The sequence below is a fragment of the Pholis gunnellus genome (genome assembly GCF_910591455.1).
Source record: "Pholis gunnellus genome assembly, chromosome: 16".
NCBI lineage: Eukaryota > Metazoa > Chordata > Actinopteri > Perciformes > Pholidae > Pholis > Pholis gunnellus.
The window spans coordinates 9,726,171-9,746,836 of NC_136543.1; the positions used below are offsets into that span (position 1 = coordinate 9,726,171).

General features: G+C 40.3%; 1 protein-coding gene across 1 annotated transcript; it reads left to right on the forward strand.

Annotated features, from left to right (window-relative positions):
- Positions 1-1,721: 1,721 nt before the first annotated feature.
- grhl2b (grainyhead-like transcription factor 2b) lies at positions 1,722-18,211 on the forward strand. The gene is made up of 16 exons (XM_079175477.1): positions 1,722-1,863; positions 3,658-3,847; positions 4,375-4,442; positions 5,332-5,698; positions 6,596-6,666; positions 6,807-6,963; positions 7,400-7,511; positions 10,142-10,236; positions 12,232-12,390; positions 13,581-13,638; positions 13,829-13,968; positions 15,518-15,555; positions 15,718-15,809; positions 16,798-16,883; positions 16,969-17,033; positions 17,113-18,211. Exons 1-16 carry the CDS (start codon positions 1,844-1,846, stop codon positions 17,225-17,227), a joined length of 1,833 nt encoding a protein of 610 aa, XP_079031603.1. The 5' UTR covers positions 1,722-1,843; the 3' UTR covers positions 17,228-18,211.
- Positions 18,212-20,666: the final 2,455 nt, after the last annotated feature.

Sequence of the window (20,666 nt, forward strand, 5' to 3'; positions counted from 1 at the left end):
ATTAGACAAGGGAGGAAAGCAGTGATCATCCACCGCGCACGCAAACACATGCTCGCCCTTCACACACATGCAAACACACACACATGCGACTCCACTGACGGTTTAACTGAATCTAAAAAAAAGTTTTTAGATTTCCATGTGAGAGTGCCTGAAGGCATTCATAAGCAAAAGGATGTTTATCTTTCATGCAAACACCTTCATAGGACATCAAAGCAGTTTGTAAATTGCATCCCAACCGTTTCTGAAAATATATATGAGTTTATCTTTTCTGTATTATGTGGAAGAAGTTCTGAGATCTTACTTACTACTTAAATAAAAGTACAGTAAAATCTTAATCTCTAAAAGATATTACTGTAAAATATTAATCTGAAAACTAACTGCAGCTGTAAAACAAACGTAGTAGAATAAAGAAGTACAATATTTGCCTCCGAAATGTTGTGCAGTTTGAAAGCAGCACAAAAATGAAATACTCAAGTAAAGTACCTCAAATATATACTATGCACGATACTTCATTAAATGTACTTATTACTTTCCACCACTGAAAATGCCTCTGTATTTAATTTATATGAAGATTGATCACATCCATAATCAATACTATCCAAACCAATATGAGACATCATACATTGTCCACCAGACTTGAACTATTGACTTGAACTAGTAATTTTACTAGGCATATTTAGATTTATAAAAGCATCCAGTTTTTAGTCTAGGTTCCATTTCTAGTTCAGATTTTATTTTATTTTTTGTTTTCATTATTTCATTACTTATCTACCATTAAAGTGTCCTTATTTTGTGTGATTTATGTTTGACTTAACTGCTGTAACAATACAATTTCCATTGGGATTAATAAAACCATGTATCTTTCTACAACAATAATTAAAACAACAACATAGGAGTACACACACACACACACACACACACACACACACACACACACACACACACACACACACACACACACACACACACACACACACATTGTTTTCTCTGGCAGGTTAATCCCAAATATAGGATCCCCTCATACAATGGCTTCATTAAGGGACAATAGCATTGTCTCAGTTAATGATAGGGCTCCTCCCTGCCTTCTATCTGCTCTGAGGTTACCTGAGACACAGACAGGTCATTATGAAAGGTCAAATCAGGGACTGTGGGACTAAAAGAAAACCTGTGGATGTGTGAGCGACAGTCAGATGCCAACTATGACACTATTCTGCAATACAGCCAACAACGTTTCACCTAATTGTGTTTATGCTATTTTCTGGAATCAATTATTGCCAGAGAAGTTAGATTAAAAGGTTAATCCTTAGTGGTTGTCTGAGTTTCCCTGCTCTCTCACTTTATGGTGCCTTCAATAGCTTTCTTGTTGTGTGCTTGCAGGTGAGGTGGGCCTCTGCCCGCCTCTCTGACCCACCGGCCAATCGCAGCCCACTTCAATCTGCAGCAGCCAATCAGCGTCAGACTCGCCCTCACCTTCAGTTCTTTTTTTTTTGCGGTGAAAAGAATTCCAGCTAAAGTTGACCCCGCTGCAATTAAAGCAAGCGGGGGCAAATATTATAATGCATGGCAGAATGTGTGGACATGTGTCATCATAATCTGCGTGCAAATTGAACATGAGACAAGCAGAGCGATTGGCTGCTTGGGGACAAAAGCGGCTTTACCTGCCAGGTGGAGCGGAGGAGAGACAGTGAGGAGAGAGAGAGAGGGGGGGGGGGGAGGAAAAAAAGAAGCGGGGCGAGAAAAGTCGACTTACCTGTAGCCCAACTTCTGGCAACTCACTCATTCTATTACCTGCTCCGACTTGAAAGTCCAGTTTCACAAGGAAGGATCGTAGAGGAAGCGAAATATGTCACAGGAGACAGACAAGTAAGTGATCGAGCCGGCGGTGAGGAACTGATCATTTCAACTTGAAGGGAAAAGTTTTCTTTTTACCCGCTAATTAAAGAAAAAACCCTATTTTTTAAATTTGGACTTAGGTTGTGTCTCAGGATCAAAAAAAGAATGTCACTTTCTGGTTGTATTGCTTTTGGATAGTTATGTCAAATATGAAGCTATTTTCTTTGGAGGAAACAAATACACTTGGCGCTGTGGATTTCATTAGAGCTGAATTCGCCATTTTTGACTGATAGACCAAAAAAACCAACCTCAAAGTGCAAAGACTGCATTTTCTAAACACTTGGGTTTCTTTCATTGAAAATAAGAGTGTTAGCGCTACTTTTGCATCGCGTTACATTTCTCACATTTTAATGTCTACAGTGCGCGATGATGGGTCTGCGGGAGGACAGTTTGGGCCTACTGTGTTGTTTTGTAGCATCAGAAACTTTTATTTATATTAAAGAAGTATAACGTTTGTGCTGAAGCTGTTTCTACGAACACCGGAAAAGCAATTTACTACCTTGCACTTTCTTTGGAGGGATTTTGACAATATTTCTACTCATTCTTAATATCTTCTTAAATATCAGAAATAGGAGGCCTTGGCTGACAGAAGTCTCCAAATGTTACAGAGGTTCTGATATAGTTTTATTTTCCCTTAATAATATAGCTCTAATTTCTTTTTACATGTTATAAATGGTAATAACTGTATTAATAATAATAATCTACATTTATAAACATTACTAGATTGTCACTGAAATAGGCACTTGTTCGAAACATGTGATCTTATATTGTTGTTATTATTATGGTGTGTTTAAAACAACTAAATGTCTCTTAGTGTAACTACAGTGATGCTGCTTCATGCATCCTGCATCAGCCACTATTATGATCCGCAGTGGTAATATTTAGTCAGATCCACCTGAGTAGACCAGTTCGAATCATAAACATCCCCGTCTGTACCCGTCTTTGGCCTTTTTCAATACCTGCATCAGCTCTCTACCTGCTGACCTTTGCCATGGATAAGTTGTTCAGCATTTGTAGTCCAATATAAATAAAAACCTCTATGCTCTTTGTCCACCATTACACCTTTTTCCATAAAGGTTAGCATAAGTGTGACATCACAGATTAGAGGCGGGACAAATGGGTTTGTTTTATTTGGCAGGTAGATTCAGCAGACAGGAGTTCATTTTAATTGGATCAATCATAACAGTAATTATACAAATTAGTTATTTCATGTTGCAAATGAGCTTCCAACACGTACATGTCACAGCTAAGAATATTCCCTGATTAATATTTCCTGTTAACAATGTTTGATACAAGCAAACTGAATGATGAATGAAGAGAAACAGAGCGAGGCTTATAAATGACTCCCAAGACTCTTCCAGAAGGTGTGACATGCTGATACCGTTCATAGTACAACAAGTGCAAGTTGACACATTCAGAGCCCTCAAAAGTTCAGAGATGTTGTGACAACACTGTGTGTTTAACTGGTCTGTGATCCCGACTTAAGTGGGCCTTCAGAGTGGAGAGACAAGCCCACGTAAACACACAAGACAGGCATGAAAAGGGCTGTAGTGTGAACTTTTCATTATCAGTTAATCTATACATTCTTTCATTTTTTTATAAATGACTTATTTGATTTCGAAAAAGTCCAGAATAATGACAGAAAAATTAGAAAGCAGAGGAAGGAAAGCACACGTTGGCATAACTATGTGAAGCTAAAACCAGCAGCTTCATTTATCTAATCCACGTCCACTTGAATTCAAATGTTTATGCATGTGTCCGCAGCAAGCGTCTGGTGGTGGTGGTCCCCAACGAGAGCTCCTACCCTGCAGTGCGGCGGGCCTACACCAGCGAGGACGAGGCATGGAGGTCGTACCTGGAGAACCCGCTGACAGCCGCCACCAAGGCCATGATGAGCATCAACGGGGACGAGGACAGCGCCAACGCCCTGGGCCTGCTCTACGACTACTACAAGGTCTGGATGGAGGTTCTGATGCTTTTCTTTGTCTTGTATGATAACAAACTCATTTCTGCTGCTTCATTTTTACTTTAAGGAAGCTCAGATTTACTTGAATGAGAAAGTCTGGATGCTTAAAATGTTTGGATGCAATGCATTGCACAGGGCCTTTTTTGCATGTTTAACAGAAAAGCTTTTGCTTCTATAATTATTCAGCTGATGATATGTTTTATTCTTCAGGGAAAAAGCAGCAGGGTGAATGAAAATCACAGAAATAAAATTCAATATTATGTTAATTTATCATTTCCAAATGACAGACTGTTTAATATGCTCCCAGCATGATATTGGTCAGTGGGAGTCCAGCAAATTAATTCCCAGCACTTTAATAAACCACAGTTCTAAAAGCACTGATAATAACAATACATTGTGGAGAAGCCTAAAGTAAACAGACAAGAGCAATTTTCCACCGTTTTATCAAACATGACAAATGACGGAAACGCAAGTCTCATCCATCTGATTACACATCCTCCTTTTTTTCCTTCCAGGTGCCGAAAGAAAAGAGGCTTCTGCCAGTTCCCAAAGTCGTTGAAATTACAGAGGAACAGCAGAAGAGGTCAGTGACTTTGCGTCGTTCAGTGCCTCGCTCGAGGTTGCACATGTACAGACAGAAATACAAAAATGCTAAACATGTAGTTGCTAGCAGACATTTCCCAGTAATGTGTGGAATTAAATCCTGGAGCTCAGTGGTTGTAGTTTTTGACATGTTGCAGTCGTGGTTAATAAGGTTACATATAAAGCAGTTAAATATATCTGCTTTTAAGAATTGTTATGAGATAATAGTGATAAGAAGCAAGCTCTTCTAGCATGCATGTGTGCACATATTACGGACGAGTCTTGTTTTATTTGAAGCACTGATGCTGAATGTAAGGGGCTCAGGCTGAGCTAAAACCCACTGATTCCTGCAGAAAAAAAGACACGACAAAATATGTCATGACATAATGTGTCTCTGCTTTTGGAACAAAAACATTTTATCCACAAAAAAGATAATATATTCATAATTAGAGAAACATTGAAATGGGAGAAATCCAGGTCTGTTTTCTGAATAGAAGGGTGAGGGTGCATTGTTACATTTATTTTACCTGTTGCACTAATATACATTTTAGTGTGAACCTTTAAATAAGAGCTGCTGTAAAACAGGTTACGATTTTCAGACATGCCAATCTTAAAATAGGAGGTTTCTTATAAATAAACAAAATCACCAAAACTCATTGTGAGTATCCTTGAAGCCTATAACAAACATGTTGGTGGCATTTATTTACCTCAAGAAGTAGTTCACCAAACGTTTGCGCTACTCAGTTGTTCACATTGCTGTGCTCGGCGATTTTCATAGCCCAACAAGGCATAAAATTCATCTGAAATTCAACATACTGTACAGCCCTTCAGTGAAGTTGAAACGTGCAGAAATACATCCTAAATGCTACTTCATCCATGTCTTTGTTCAGGTCCAACGGCGACAGCCAAAGTGAGGTGGAGACGGTGGACAACCGAGTCCAGGTCCTCAAATCTGTTCCCGTCAACCTGTCACTGAACACGGAGCACCAGGAGAACAAACGGGAGCGATTCAGCAGCTTGACCGAGGCGGTGTCGGGGGACGGAGGATCGGCAGCTGTGGCGGCGGTGAAGGCCGAGGCGTACGCGCCCGTCTACATGACGGGAGCGGGGCTCCACTACTCGGTGGAGGGAGAGGAGTCGTCGAGGGTGATCTACGAACAGAGTCCGTACGAGGTGACCACCGTCAGTCACAGCTCGTATGTGAAAGAAGACCAGCGGAGTCCGCCGGACAGCCCGTATGAAGAGGAGAGAGACGAGGTGAGAGAAGACGTCGTGGTCTGAACGGATACTGTTATTACAGGAAAGGAAAAATCACCTCAGAACGGTGGTTCCTAACCTGGTGGGGTCACGAGATAATGTTTAGGACTTTTCTCTAATTACAACTCTTTTCTTGATTCTTGAGACTGAACCGGTTAAAAATGATTGTACTCACTATTTTAACTGAGCATGACTCGTAGACATGTTTAACCCACGCCACGGGGCCTCAAGTACACGAGCCAAAAGGGTTGGGTACAACTGCCCTACTGCACATATAACTGTTGGAAATGTTATTTCTAGGTGTAATTTGTTGATGGTGTATTTTCTTTCATTCCTGCAGATGACAGTCAAACTGTAGAAAACCTCAAATGTGAGAGCACAAGTAGATATTTTAGCATCAGTACATTTTTTAGCCTCTGTAGAGACCCCAGGAACAAGATAATTGATTAAACTTTACTATACTAGTTTACTAGGTACTAGAAAAAGACTCAGTTCTCACGTTCAGTGTTGAATCCACAAACCACAGCTGAAAGAATGACCAGCTGGGCGTTGGTGAAAGACACTATGGGAAATGTAGCAAGGCACAAGAAACAGAAAAACATTACAGCAGTAATAGACAGAGTGTCACATGCTGAAGATCTTAGAGAGAACATGCAAAGGCGGAGTTGTTGTGTAATGGTACGTGAAGAAAGATGGATGTTTAAATGTGATTCACTGAGAGTCCAAAGGTTCATTAACTGAAGAAAAAGCCACAAGTGGTTGTTGAAGTTGTTCCCTGTTTGCCTGAAATTCAGATTTGTTTTCTTCTCATTTACAGCATTGTTTAACCAGTTCCCTCTCAGCCTAAATGAACTTGTCATTCTGCCCAAATAATTTCCTCTTTCTTTATGTTTCAAGCGTTCTCAACAGAAGTACCACACACCTTCCTCTCTGGCTACAGATGACTACTTATTTCACCAGGAGCGAGTGTAAGTCACTATTTATTATCTAGAAATGTGTTACAGAGTGAATATTCAAATATTGAACTCCAAACATGAACTTTTTGGGGGTTTTACCTCAATCCCACATTGTTGTATATTATTTTCTATGTGTGTGTGTGTGTGTGCAGTGACAGCTTCCAGTACACGCTGGACGCCACTCGCTCGCTGCGTCAGAAGCAGGGCGAGGGACCGATGACCTACCTGAACAAAGGCCAGTTCTACGCTGTGACGCTCAACGAGCTGAGTGCCAACAAACGCCTGCGTCACCCCATCAGCAAAGTTCGGGTGAGGCTGTTTTTTTAAATGTCCTTATATAAACTTATTGTTATTTTGATCAATATTACCCACGCAAAACACCAAGCACAGTTTTCTAATTCAAGTCTACCTATGAACAAAAGATGTCAAAAGATGCTCTTTTTTTTTTTTCAACGGGTTAAATCATTATTTCTATTGTGAGAGGCGACTAAGCTATGAAAGATGCTGAAACGCATCTTTCATAGTCTCGGATTTACTCTCCAATTTAACGTGCAGTAAGCAGCTCTGACAAAACACTATCTGGTGAACGTTGTGGAGCATTTAGCAGCTAAAGAGTCAGTTTGACTCAAACACGACTGTCAGTGGCGGACAGGACAACATATTTAAATATAAACACGCGAGGTCACCATCCCAAACACAGGCACTGTTTCAGTCGAATCATCTAAAAACTGTTTCCCCCTCTCAGAGTGTGATCATGGTGGTGTTCAGTGAAGACAAGAACCGAGACGAGCAGCTGAAGTACTGGAAGTACTGGCACTCCCGGCAGCACACAGCCAAGCAGAGGGTCTTAGACATCGGTGAGACTTACTGCTTCCTCCTTCTTCCAAGACTTTCCCTCTATGTGAACAACAGCAAATTCTTGAATGAATCAAAAACACACAAACCGAAAGACAATGACAGATTTATGTTATTGCAAAAGCTGGAATGCACTTAGCTAATAAACAAGTTATGACAGAACTGAGAGCAAACAAGCCCCCACCCAACTGTCTGCCTGAGGCTGTTCAGCTGCCCACCATCACCCTCCATCAGACAGGACACACACACACACACACACACCTGAATCCCTTAATGTCTAGGTGTTGCTGAGACACACAACTTAAATCCTGCTAATCTCCTCGACATTGCCTGAGAGATTGAGCAAAACACTGATTTGAGAAAGAACTTGATGATCCAAACTTCGTGACAAATCTCTCTAGCAGCGTTTCCCACAAGCGTACGCTGTCGACCTGAAGCCTCATATTGTATCTTACAACCTTTGACCTTTTGTCTGCAGGCATTTTTTCAGTTGATGGATTTGAAGTTGAACCGAACATTTACGCCTTGTTGAATGAGTGTGTGTGTGAGAAGCTTGTAGGTGTTTTGTGTTTGACAAGCGTGGGCCTGCTAACCAGGCAGAGATTGAGAGGTATGTGTGGGGTGGATGGGAGACACACAACTATACGCAGCTTGTTGGGACAGGGAGAGGAATGCTAGCCGCTGTGTTACCTCGGCCGGTCTTGGTCTGTTGAATGTAATTCTTGCCCAATTTAGATCTTCATCTTAAATCCTATGTTTACGTGAACCAAGACAAATCGCAATCAGCCTACAATTCACACGCATCTTTATATCTACCAGTTACCAACATGGGCGAGGCAGGATAGATTTAAGCAGTTGTGAGATGATTCTCGTTGTAGGGAATAAGAAAAAGACAAGATTTAGTGGAACCGCTGTTCTAAAAAAAATGCATAATATGTATATACCACATTTTAAAATGAAACTACTTAAGATTTTTCAAGAAATGCAGTTGACTTTCAGTGGTTTTGCTGCTAAAAAGCATCGTAGTCATGATTTAAAGATGAAATGGGTTTTTTAAAGTTGCCAGTAGATCCTGTTAAGAGGAAACTTTTTCAGCATGATTCCTTTTGCCATCCTGTTTGGCATTTGTCTGCATTTATTTGTGTGTATGAGCTAGAAATAGAAAAATGTGCATTTAAAGCTTGAGCCACAGGGCCGAAGTACTTCTCCGTCACACTGACACCTGTTTGTGTACACGCAGATACCGATCTGCTTATTTAAATGCACACACACTTTCAACATGTACAAAGTTCCTCAAAACGGATTGCAAACGAGGATGCTGGGAAGCCACTGAAAACACTTAAATAAAACGTGTGATTATTTTCATTATTGATTCATCTCTGACATATTCACATTGCTTGTTTCAGTCCAAAACAAAAAGATAATCAGTTAAATATCATTAAAGACTAAAGAAACCAGCAAATATTCACATTTTCTTTCAAATAAGATAATTGGTCCCACAGCGGAGAAAAATGTAAATCGACTATCAAAACTGCCAATAACTTTTCTTTTACAGATTGCGAATCGATCAATTAACTAGTCATCTGAGCTCTAATTCATATCATGTACTATTTTTAGTGCATCAAAGTGGGGAATCTCAAACAGCTCAGTAGTTCAAATGGCTCCACTGGAGGCAGCCTGTAACCTGAAGCTGTCCAGAGAGCGGATTTGAATAGCGGTGGAGGTGGGGGTGGGGTGGGTGGGGGTGTGGGGGTGGGGGGGTCATCATGCCCCTGGGCCGCGTCACAGAATGGATCATTTGAATGAGGTTATTTAACGGGGCATGTTGGCAGATAGACGCGTTGCTGCCTGCCCTGCTGCTTTGTGCACCTGCTAAATGACCAGTGTGTCGCCGTAACAGCGGTTATTATGGTGATGGAGGAGGTCGGAGGTCACTGAAGCAGATGGGGGGGATGCTCTGAGATGTGACCAGCAGAAATGTGGCAGGATGAGCTGCTTCTCCAAAGAAATTCAGCCCAGACCACACGGTCAAATAGATTATATCGTATCTTAAACCCTATCCCATGTGCCCGCCCACTTTCCTACCAGGTCCAATCCTGTTTGTCCTTAACTCTTTACGTGAAAAAGGTCTCATATACAAAGTTACATTTTTTTCATCATTCATATGAGCCTTTTCCACAGCATACCAGTGTACCCAACGCCTCACATTTAAAGTATGACTAGTATGTGGTCACACAGGTCAACAATAGCCAGCCGACGTGCTCACCTGACCGGCTTTTAATATGGCTCTCACAGACAGATAGCCTCCCGTGTTTCCCACCGCTGCCTTTGAAGCATTTGAGAGTTTGTTTGCTCAAGCAGATAAGGTTTTATCTTAAAAAATTGAAGCGTGCCATTTGATTGCTTATCTCAAAAAACAATGGCTACCTACTTTTGTCATTTATTGACCAATTTATGCTGTGTGTGGCGGGCGTTTTCAGAGCGGAGATATGATGTTTGGTTAAGTTTTTCAAACAGCAGATATCAGCAAAGTTAAATTTGATCATAGTTGACTCAAAATAAAGAGAAGAAGTTATATTTGAAAGGTTGTTTTGACTGCAGAAATAAACCATCCCTCTGTTTGTCCTCACAGCTGATTACAAGGAGAGCTTCAACACAATCGGCAACATCGAAGAAATCGCCTACAACGCCATCTCCTTCACCTGGGACGTGAACGAAGAGGCCAAGGTATACAAAATATTACAGTTCCTTCTTTTTTTTCTTTGCAGGACGTAAATGTCTCTGTAATTTTAGCAGAAACCGGTCTTCTATATTTACACTAGCTGGAGGCGTGCTGTAGATGTAAAAGAAAAAAGCAGCGGGACAGGTTTTTTTGTGTGCTGATTCAGTTGTTGGCAAACAAATGCACTCGCTTGAGAAATTGCTGTGATGCAAGCACCTCACCTGTAGACATCACACACACTCGGGAGCTCACTTATTAAAAAACGGTGAATTAAATCCTCATTTTGTTTTAATACAAGAATTAAAAGCCTGAAGAGGTTCCTCTGCGCCTGTTGGTGTGTTTTCTGCTCTCTGCCATAAAGCTGATGGGCAGTGTTGTGTACTCTTGCTCTGTTTGTCTTCTTTGTCTTTGTGAGGCTCACTCCTTTGTAGCCGCTTTTTAAATGGAGCTCCGTCACTGTTTAACTCCAGAGGCCCCCAAGGGCCAATACACACCACTCTCGGTCCCCACCCTCTGTTGTTTGTTTTGCCCTCATTTCTGTGTGTTTCTGTGTGAATGTGATCGACTATGTGTGTGTGTGTGTGTGTGTGTGTGTGTGGGTGTGTGTGGGTGTGTGTGTGTGGCTCTTTCATTGTAATAGCAGCCTGCGGACAAAGACGTTGCTATGGTGGAAATCCAAGCACACTTCTCTGAGCCAATATTGACTCTCTCTCTACTTCTATCCCTCTCTGTCTCTTAATCTGTGTGACTCATTGAGCCTGAATATATATGTGTTGCAGTGCAGCAAACAGGTGTAATGCCCAAGTAGTTTAAAGTGCATGCCTCTACTGTTGTACGACTAAAAAAGGACAGAATTGTTCCAAAATGTCTTCAGCAATTTCTATTAAGGAACATCAAGTTTATTTTACATGTCGACCAAATAAAACACGTTTGAGTGCCTATTGTATGTCTCAAGGAACGTAGGAAACAGGTTATTAATACCTGGAAAGTAAATAAGAGTATCCGGTTTGTCAGGACAATAAATAAAGAAGGAACACCTTAATGGACGCTAGAACGCTTTTTTTTTAACGTGGTCTAGACAGCTACAGCAGAGCTGAACATATAAAGTTAAAGTTCTGTGCTTCATGTCTATATTGAGGAAGAAGCTTCATTTAGTTATTCTTGCCTTTATGTCATAGCAGACAATTGAGAGGTGTCAGAAAAGGAGAAGAGCACGGAGCTAAATGAAATATGGAGAACGAGGATTTTGCACACCCGTGTTAATTTAATTATTTAATGACAAAGTCAAACCTTCAGTCACAAGGCCTTCATCCGGGTACATTTTTTGTAAAAAAAAAGGAACTGCAGAGCATACAATGGCCTGGTCTAAATACATAGGAAACAGCAAACAACAGAAATAAAAACAGAAATAGACAAAGAAATACAATACTTTTACGTAACAGCTTCTCACTAATCCAGTGTGCTATGTAATCATGCGGTTACATGTAGTTTTGATTTCTATCTACAGGGATTTTGAGATATCTGAAACTTCTGGTGCAAAACAAATGCAACAGAGGTGAAAGGAATTTTGTTTGTGTAGAAAAACAAATAACCCTAACCCTCATTTTGAAACTCCCAGCAGCCACAGTGTCTCTCAGTGTCTCTCACTGCCCTCACTGTAGACATTTACAATGTGTCTTTGGGCAAAAACAAAAGTTCTCATCAAGTATTTGAAATACAGACTTTAAAGTATGCAGCATGTGTCTCTGAGTGGGAGTGACAACTCATGTTTTACAAATAAAAACCACAAATAAATAGAAAAATATCCACTTAGAATGCTGGTTTTTCATTTCGTGTTCAAGGCTACACCGTTCAAGGAGCAGCTTCTATTTCCACTCAATATGTTGAGTTGTTGTGGATGTTTTGTTGGGTTACATTGTGTTCAAAAAGAATGAAAATAGCCATTTAAATTGAAGTATGTAAAACCCTCTTCCTTCTCCCTCCTCTGTGAACTCTGGCAGATCTTCATCACAGTCAACTGTCTGAGTACAGACTTCTCCTCTCAGAAGGGGGTGAAGGGTCTTCCTCTGATGATCCAGATCGACACGTACAGCTACAACAACCGCAGCAACAAGCCGCTGCACAGGGCCTACTCACAGATCAAGGTCTTCTGTGACAAGGTGAGAAAACACTTCCTCTCCGTCAGTCATAAGGATGTTGCCTGATCAATTTTTCATTGAGTACATGTCTATGAAAGAGTACCGTGTGTATGCAAGTATACCAAGGTGGTGTATTGAACTCGCTTGTTTTATTAAGCCATCAGTCAAAAAGTGTACTAACACATGTGACAAATAAAAGCAGCAATTGAAAGAAGGACTAAATTAATTATATGTAACAGAAAAGTTCAACTTCAGCTGCAATCAGCAAAGCATTTTCTGTAGAGTTGCTGCTATGTGAAGCTTTATTCGAGCAATTGTGTCCTGATCAAAGTCAGCCTCCTGGTTGTATGTGAGTAAAAAGCTCTAAACCTGACATTTGAATATTAACTTGCTGTTTGCCGTTTCTGTCAGTTGTCTGGATTTGTCTCGATCCATCTGACAATAGTGGGTGTTTATAGAGATTGTGTTTCTTGTTTGCTTCTACTGAACTGCACGCGAAAAACAAACAAGCAGTGTAAACAAAATGCCAGGACAGCAAAACGAATCACACATGGTGATATGTTGCTATCGTGATGGAATACAATTATTTAAATACAATTATTTTGTGTTTACTATTTTACCATTCTAGTAATTCATGTAGCTCCAAAATGCAGCTTTCTCTTAATATTTAAAAGCAAAATTAAACAACTTTATTCTTGCGTGAAGGAGCTACGTAACATGTGAAAATCCGTCACCGAGGAAGCCTAAAAGTTCAAATATTTTAACTTTTATTGTTGCCGGCACTTTCTGCCAGCATCACCCAACGTTACCGTGCTGCTCTCGACCATTACATGATACATACCGTCTACCTGGTGTTGTCTGAATGCAGCATCACATGTGGTGTTTCTAATATAAGTTCAGCTGTTCTTTACCATAAGTGACAATGCTGCAGTGTATGTTGTAAAACGAGTCACAGGCAGTGTGTTTGACAGCACTGTAGGTGGAGTGAGCATGTTAAGTCATGACATCAGTCCTCCCTCTAGTGGTCTCACCTGCACAGTGAGCCTCCAGAGACACACGTAGGCTACATACACACACACACACCATGTAACGCAGAAACGATGTGATGTGATAGCTGATTATGTCAGAGTGTGTTTAAAGGAGGCTCGTATCATTTTCTCAAACTGATGTGTTCCATATGTGTTTGTCTGTTTGTTTTTTTTTCTTCTCAGGGAGCAGAGAGGAAAATAAGGGACGAGGAGAGAAAACTGTTTCGCAAGAAGTCAAAAGGTTTGAGTTGCAAACCTTGTTTGTTCAAAATGATAGATACAGGGTGCAATATGAGGAGCGGAGATGACATGAAATCACGGTGAATACATTGCCGTCTTCTGCTTTTATATTAATAATAATTGGGACTATTAATTTGCGTGCGAGTGTTCAATCGGCTCTTTTCTCGATCTTCTTCTTCACTGGTGTTCAGGTAAAGATGGAGGTGTAGGCGTGATAACCGCTCCCAAGAAGACCGACGCCACTTATTTCAAGACCATGAGTGACCTGGAGGCTCAGCCCGTACTCTTCATCCCCGACGTTCACTTTGGGAACCTGCAGAGGGCCGGACAGGTAGACAAACACTCTCCTTCTCGATGCACACAAATGGAAGAACTTGTGTCCCATCAGTTGGGTTTCGTCTGCTCAAAAGTGAAATTGGAGCCACAGCTTGGTGTCTGAATGACCTGACGGCTGCATTTCACCTCCAGATCAAAGCTTTTACCTTCACCTCCACTTAACTACATTTCAGAGGGAATATTGAATTTTTTAAACCACTTCATTTATTTCACAGATCTAATTTTCCAATCAAAAAATATATGATAAATCCCCTCGAAACTACGCAGATGGTTTTATTTGAATAATTGTTTGATGCCTGCCGAGGTATATTTAACAGAAATGCAAAGATTAGAGAAAAGGTTGAAGGATTGGGACCGCACACAGACTTGTTCATTAAATAAAGCTCTTTCTTTTTCAACAACAATGTGCTGAATCAAAAGCCCAATGTTTCCATGTGTCTTCATATGGGGCCAAACTCGAGTGCTGGGTTGCAAACGTAACAGGGCTTCCTATAGGATAATCACATCATTGGTAATCAAGTCATCATGTATATCACCTGCATTGCCACCTGTGCCTGTTTTACATATTATTGCACCATCTTATGGTTAAAAAAAACATCAATCCAGCCAAAAATCCAACTAAAACTATTTAATTTCCAACAAATTGTATGAAAACTAAATAATAACAGTTGAACTTAACATATAAGGAAACATCTCAGGTGTAGCTCCTCATTCAGTCCATGTGGTGAAAGTGTGTTTAGAATTTGTATCCAAAAAGAGCAATAGATCCAAATCATCACCTTAACGGATGCACTTTTCCTCAATGTCTTTGAAGCATGGACTCAAAATTGTGTGGCTGTGTTCAAGAAACTGTTCTGCTACAGGAGAGGTTAGATCCTGTCTCCTAATGGTGCTTTCTGTCATCAATCTACATGATACTGAAACAAATAAACCACCCAAAGTAATGCCTCCCTTTACATTAGAGGTCTGACCTGAATGGGGATGTCTGAACTCTTTAGCTGTTGCATTGATCACATGAGCAACCAGGAGAATTCAGGTTCTCGTGGACTTAAGGGCGGAAACTAGAATGCCTTTAAGATTTTGTTCCTCTCTTGTAGATACAAATAGGCCGGGGTCTGAACAAATTTCACATTTATTTCATTAGAACTGTGTAATATTTTATTTTTAGTACAATATTTTGTGAAATATGGATTTAATTTAACCTATCAAAGGTGATATTCTGGAAATGAACACACATGAATAACTTCATTAAAGGTTCTTTTTCTGCCTTGTTATATTCACAATCGATCCATTGAGAAGGGTAAACCAGCAGTAAAATGCTGCTTACACATTGATGCATCAGTATTAACAATCTAATCATGTAATACATGACTATAGTCACAGTGGCCATGTTTATGCAAAAGTAGCACTTAAGTCAATTTAAGTAATTCATTCATTAGGAAAAAGTCTGCCTGTCTTAGAAGAATTCATCAGTATAATTAAATATTCTACTTTATGTTTTTTATTTGTGCATAAAGCTTTAATAGATAATACTTCATTCGCAGGTGTTCACCTTCAACACAGAGGAGATCGAGAGAGAAGGGTGAGTGTGTGTTTTAATTTACATCATACAAATATATAATATGCAAAGCAGGTACAGATACCGAGCAAACGCACGCAGAGGAAGTGCGTGTCACCACAAAATGCAAACACAATGAATACGCTCATGGAACCTCACTCTTCTGGTTTTGTGTGCTTTCACCAGGAGTGTGCTGGTGAAGAGGATGTTCAGACGGTCAAATGAAGACCTGTGTCCGTCACCTCACAAACAGATCAAAGAGGAGACGCACAAGAGAGGTATACAAGATGGTTGCCTCCTCTTCTGCATATCGTTCCTTCTTTTGACTCTTTTTAAGTAGGGATACAAAGAATACAGCCCAAGCAATGAAATACTCCAAAGATATTCAATGTACAATGATGTAAAACAGAGGAAACCAGCAGACCCCTGTAAACAAGGACTGTTGACATTTTTGCGTGATACATGTAACAGGAAAAGTTTTTTTTTTTTTTAAATGATCGTTGATTTTCTGGCTGATGAATAGCACTACTGTAACAGTTTGTTGTTGTTTTTTGGTGATCATTCAAATGTTAAGATATCACTTTGTAGTCTGGTAACTTGTGATTTGATTTGTTATTATTTATGGCCATATATAGGCATTTATGACTCATCAATTTAAAGTGGAAAAAGACGACTATTCAACGTTTCCCCCTTAGCGTTTGCAAATGATAGCGACATTTCCTGTCGCATAGACAACCAGAGTTTAGCACCTATAAACAACACGGGACACACTTTGGGTGTTCCACCGTTTGCCGTTTCTCCCGCTGGGGTAACTGAAATATAACTGACAGAGATACTCTTTGGTAACTGGGGATAGCTACTGATGGTTACCGGGGAAAAGGTGCTTTTATCTCCCTGTTTCGGTTGTGCAGTGATTGACGCACTTCCTTTGGGCCGTAAATTGAGCTTTCATTTTCCCCAGGAGGTCGCACCTGGTGGCAGACAGAATTGCACAGTGAAAGCAAAGCTTATAGGGTTACCAGTCTAAACACCGATGGTGTCATTATATTATAGCCATTACACTGTGCAATCAATATTTATCCCATTATGATAAGTTAAGCAATAAACGTGTCTATTGCTGCTTTAAAGAGCCTGACAGTCTGTGAAACCAGAGGCTGATATTCACATTGTTGCGTTATGTTTGCTCCAAACCCAGATGTATAGATTTTATAAACGACTACTGTAGCTGACAGTTAGAGGTTTATTCTTATTCTCCTCTCTCTGCAGTGCTGTTGTACGTAAGAAAGGAGACGGACGAGGTGTTTGACGCTCTGATGCTGAAGTCTCCCACGCTCAGAGGCCTAATGGATGCTGTGAGTGGCGCCGAGTGAGCTCAAAGGCACAATTCATTTGCAGCAGGGCACCTGTTTACAAACTGCTTTAATCTGTCACTCGTAGATATCAGAGAAGTACGGCGTGGCCCCAGAGAGGATAGCCAACGTGTACAAGAAAAGTAAAAAAGGGTGAGATTCCAGTTCGTTAGGCCTATTTGGAGCCTAATGTCAAGCATATGAAATTAAACTTGAGTGTCCTTTGTGTTAGGATCCTGGTGAACATGGACGATAACATCATCGAGCATTACTCCAACGAAGACACCTTCATCCTCAACATCGAGAGCTACGCAGACGCCTACAAGATCACTCTGATGGAGATCTGACCGCCCGTCAGCCGACTCGTAAGGACTGCAGGTTGAGAACGAAAGAGAAACGCTGTGACTGCTGGTTGGGTGAAATTTTACGAGGCTGCTATTGATCGGCTGATAAGCTGACTGACAGTATTGGAGACAGTCCATTGGTGGCGTTAGTCAGACGCTCTGAGGTCAACGTGGACACCCCTCGTCCCTCTCTGACACTGTTCAGGCCCTTAAGGACTTTATGAAGCAAGTCGTATTTTCTGTGCCGGAGGACGACAGCCCTAATTAAAAAAAAAAGGACTTAATAGAAATTCTTATGAACTGGTTATATTTACCTCCTTTAGTTCTAGTCATCCCCTATGCTGTGATGTGAAATGATGGAGTACAGATCAGTGCCCTACACTTTTGCCGAATGTTTTTATCGTATAAAAAAAGTTCTACTTTTCTGTACAGTCTTGTGTTTTTACCAAATAACATGAAATGCCTGATGTACTGTATGTAGCTGGAATTAGTTGGTCCTAATTAACTTAGCTTCTTTGCATGCCAGCCCTTTGTTTTTGTTAGTTGTGTTATTATTTATTAATGACAATGTTTTGCATTTCCTAAGCAATTTATCCCAGGATTTCAAGTACTTTACATTTCAGTGACTTTGTTCATAGTCGCCCTCGCTAAGAGTACGCACGTTTTTTAAATGGTTTATCTCTATTTTTCCGCCATGTTCCTACGACTAACATGTCAACAAATAGCCAAAGTGTTTCTTTGTAGGACCTAACATAAGATGGTAATGATTTAAAAATACTGTCGGGTGACAAATGGCACTTGGCCTCATGTGTTTGGCTGTATTGAAAAATGAATAAAGGTATCAACATAGATCTGTCATTTTTGGTTAAAAGAAGACTTGAGTGACTATGAGGCTGTACCATAGGCTGCTGTACCTAAGGCACCGATGTCTTTGAAGTAAATGCTAACGTACTCAATTGCAACTGATGGTAATCAGCACAGCAGTACAGATGAAACAATGAAGATGACTTTCACATATATAAAGGCTGTAATTCCTTCTCGTTGTGTTTTTAAGGCAAACACCAAATCACATGAATCCCACTAGTCAGTAGCTGTGATGGCAGTTACTGCTGTACTCTGCTAAGCTAGGCTAAATTTGACTTAGCCAAATCTGTTAGTTTTTTTTTTCTTCCTTATGAGATTTAGCTTCCATCCCATTGGCTATGTGGGTTGTCAAACTAAATTATTACGATTCATCGGATTTGATAAACAGCTCAGGAATAAAGTTGATTTAGCTTTAGCAGGGCTAAGGTTATCCAGCTAGCTTTAGTGTTAGCTCTGTTGCTTTAGCAGTCTAGTCTGTGGCAGAGCTGTGGTTTGGTTGAGCTTTATTTCATCGTAACTATTTTTACATACCCATCCAACAAAGATGTATCATCTGGGAACCATGACATGTATTGGCCATCCTTCCAATACTTGTTCAGCTATTCCAAACCGACATTACCCTCTCGAGTCACGCGGTTGTCATGGCTGATTATGTCTTTATTACTTTGTACATCATGTCTAAGAAAGACAAAAAGGCCATTTTCCCATTTTGTATTTATTTGAACAACAAAATGGACATTCTACACAGAACACATAACGCAATACAAAATCTACAAAATGATACAGTGACAACGTTTTTTGTTCGACAGGTAACTGTACAGTATAAATGGATACAATACTGTGTTTTTTTCTTGTATTTAACTCGTCTATATTTGGCACTTGACCACAAAATGCTATTGAAGTGAAATGTGGGACTGACGTACCTGATCACCGACTTGAAATGTGCAGATCATTTATCACAACTATTTCCCCCCCCCCCCCAAAGTCATCATTCATCTCCTTGGGAAGACTACAGCACCTCGTGGTGTTTTCAGACCAGCAGGTACAGGCATGCGAACATGAAGCAGGATGGAAGCAGTAAAGAGCTAACAGTGAATCGTACAAACACAGTGAGGTGTGGTGGATGCTGCAGTTACTCGCTACCAACGACCGTGTTCTGTTCGTGGTTTGCTGCTGTGTCTTAGTCATGAAACTATCTGTAATCTCCATTGTCACAGTAGTGCTCAAACTATCTGCAATTATATTCGTATTTTTAAATTTGGTGCACATTCAAGAAATGTGAAGTGACATTTGCACAAAACTTGTGCAGATGCTACAAACACACCGTTTAGAGACTGTTTACACACCGTTCACGCAGGAAAAACTTAATGACTGCCAATGTTAACGGCCTTTCTGGGAAATATGACGTCAGTAGAGGGAAATAAGAAGCTACATGGACTAAGTGTAGCTGTGGGTATTCAAAGCTGAATGCATAGCAATGTGTGTGGTCCTTTCCATTTTAACATCTCTAGCATAAATATGAGTGAATATACTGTACAACTTTCTTTCATATCATATTCGTCAAGTAAAAGAAAATGTTTACCATCACATTTCGAATAATTTATACGTCAACATTTTAAAGTGAATTTCTTCCGTTGCAGAAAATCGCCACAATGTGATCACTGAGTAAAAGAATATATAAGTAACATACTATATATATTCATATAACATCTAACTTTTTTTATTTTTTGCTTATACGCCAAAGTTGAGGAGAGATAATCACAGCTCGGTTTATACGAATATGTCAAGTTCATGTATTCCTCTGTAAAGTGAAGAGGTGTGTTTATGTGAAGTCTGTGTGTGTGTGTGTGTGTGTGTGTGTGTGTGTGTGTGTGTGTGTGTGTGTGTGTGTGTGTGTGTGTGTGTGTGTGTGTGTGTGTGTGTGTGTGTGTGTGTGTGTGTGTGTGTGTGGACAAAGAACTTGGCATAAAAAGTCACTTTCAAAAGAACAGATGTTTTTTATCTGTAGTCAAAATATTCCACTTCTTTTTTAAATCTGAGTCAGGTTTAGCTTTATGTGACATTCCTCCAAAATATACATTAAAAGAAAAATCCGCTTTCATCCTTCCTAAAATTCTTCTATGGTTAAAAACTAAACTTCCCAGATCTCCCGTCTTCATGAGCCATACTGTAAGCCGTGAACACCTGTCGCCCCGGACTCACATACGTCATGTCATTCGGTGTTAACATGGAGTTAGATTGCAATACTGTGTGAGAGTCAGTCCGTCATCACTCAACAACCCGAGTCAGTTAAAAGAGAACAAAATCGGCATGATTGCCTTTAAATAAGAAATTACGCTTTCAAAAAAACAAGAACGAATAAAAGAACAAAACAGCAAACTTGGATTCGGCTCAAAGTACCTCAGGAATCTGTTGGATCATCCTCGCTGGCCGTCTCCTCGGACAAAGATAACACATTTGATTCAGTGTTTAACAAGTCTTTGATGGGATTTTAGTCCATTGAGTTATATTTGTATCGTGTGTGAGATCTTTGTTGTCTGCAGCGTCTGACCAGGCATAGAGGCACATGTACAGTATG